The sequence below is a fragment of the Phytophthora parasitica genome, assembly GCF_000247585.1.
Source record: "Phytophthora parasitica INRA-310 unplaced genomic scaffold supercont2.5, whole genome shotgun sequence".
Lineage (NCBI taxonomy): Eukaryota > Oomycota > Peronosporomycetes > Peronosporales > Peronosporaceae > Phytophthora > Phytophthora nicotianae.
This window is the reverse complement of record NW_008648991.1, coordinates 958,877-960,730: the sequence shown is the minus strand read 5'-3', so window position 1 is coordinate 960,730 and position 1,854 is coordinate 958,877. Positions and strand designations below refer to the sequence as shown.

At 53.1% G+C, this 1,854-nt stretch overlaps 1 protein-coding gene across 1 annotated transcript; it reads left to right on the top strand.

The window, feature by feature from the left end:
- Positions 1 to 826: 826 nt before the first annotated feature.
- PPTG_04605 (hypothetical protein) lies at positions 827 to 1,330 on the top strand (the record flags this gene model as incomplete). Its single annotated transcript, XM_008896855.1, has 1 exon — positions 827 to 1,330. One exon carries the CDS (start codon positions 827 to 829, stop codon positions 1,328 to 1,330), a length of 504 nt encoding a protein of 167 aa, XP_008895103.1.
- Between the last annotated feature and the right edge of the window lie 524 nt (positions 1,331 to 1,854).

Genomic DNA, 1,854 nt, shown 5'->3' with positions numbered 1-1,854 from the left:
GTTGCAGCTGGCCCCCGCCATCGTTTGTATCTCAGTTCTGCCTCTCTATTGCTCTTCGGAGCCCCGACCCTGAGACGCCCATGTTCGCCCGCCAGCGGCATGGGAAGCCTCATACCAATCCGGGGTCCTGGGGTGGATCCATGTGGCGATAAAAGCCGGCTTGGCCGGGCCACCCATCTCAGCCTTGGGCCAGCGGTCGTGTGTGAGACCGGCACATGAGATGGAGACATTTCATGCTGCTTACCGTGTCAGAGGCAGAACGGCATGCGCTGCATGTTCCAATTCCCCATAGAAAACATGTTGATAGATATGACCAATATAATTAGTCAGTGTTAGACCGTTGTCTATCGCTGCTTCCTTCGTGTTTTTGCGAGGGAAGGTGATGGCCCCCGTTAGGGTTGGCACGAAGCGGGACAGGTACTGTAGATGCATGTTAACTGCTGTTGTGACGGTTTGCTAACAACCGTTTGGTAACAACCGATTGTACACAGGTGATCGCAGAGAACAACTGCAGCAACGTTTGGACGAAACGGAGCGCGTTAACGCTACACCAGTGGGGGATGAATCGCCTGCGTCGAAGCGACGGCGTACGAACCGAAGGCATCAGGCGCAAAAACGATTTAGGACACGGGTCCGAGAACTTGACCTGTTAAGCCAGCAGGTGAATAACGTTTCGGTTGCCGATGGTTCCACCGTAACTTCTGGAGTACCGACAGTACCTGTGACAACTGCTGTTGGATTAGCGGTAGCTCCAACTATAAACACCTCCAGTGCTGCGGCAGTGAGAATGAGTGATGCAGAGAGAGCCCGGGCTCGACGAGCTAACATGAGCTTTTCCCAACGCGAACGCGCGCCACAGAGGAATGCAGAGAGACAACGGTTACGTAGGGCCCAAAGAAGAGCTAAAGAAGTGGAAGCTGATCGGGAAAGGAATCGCCTATCGCATCAGGCCCAGAGATTGCTGCGCACTCAAGTTGCACGAGCGCATGAGCGTGAACAGCAGGTCGCTAGACGATCTCAACAAACAGAGGCGGAACGTGCGGCTTCAAGAGAAAGAGACACTGAAGCCCGATCCCTTTGTCGCTTCCAGCAGACCGAGGACGAGCTCAAAGAGGAGCGTAAAGCAAACGCCGTGGTGCAGGCTACGCGACGCTCCCAGCAGACTGGCGATGAACGTGATGTAGAGTGGGACACCGACCGAGAACTTCATACCAATGCTAGGGAACAGCAGTCCGATGAGAACCGTGACGCACAGCGAGAACGTGTCCGAGAGCGGCACGAAGCAAGAAGGGCGCAGCATGTAGTCTACCGACAGATATTCGAGATGTAAGCAGGAAGAAGTAGGGAAACATTCCATATTTCATAACAAAAAATACATGTCCACTGTGCATATGAATTGGTCTTTGATAAAGACGTGTTTACCCCCAGAGCGAAGCGAAGGTGGGGGCTATGGAATAGTGGGGGGGAGGAGCTGAAACAGCGACCACAGATTGGGACTCTACATGTAGCAAGCTCCAACCCCTGCCGAGCGAAGCGAAGGTGGGCTTTGCGTAGTAGTGGGGCAAGCTAGAACAGCGAGCTCCACGGGTTGGGACTAATCATGCCCACCCGCCCGCAAAGCGGGCGGCACTCGTCTAGTCTATACTCTGTAGGCGAGTGCGGTGTCTTTCTGTCTGAACGTCCGTGTGTTCAACGTTTAAGCGCATAAACCTAACGGGTTGCCTTGGCTACACCACTCTTATACATGCAATATCACCCATCATTTAGCCTACTCCTACCTTCTAGAATGCTCTCAGAAATACATAAAATACAAATATAACCCACTAACGGTCACACTTTTCTGCGACATCCCTA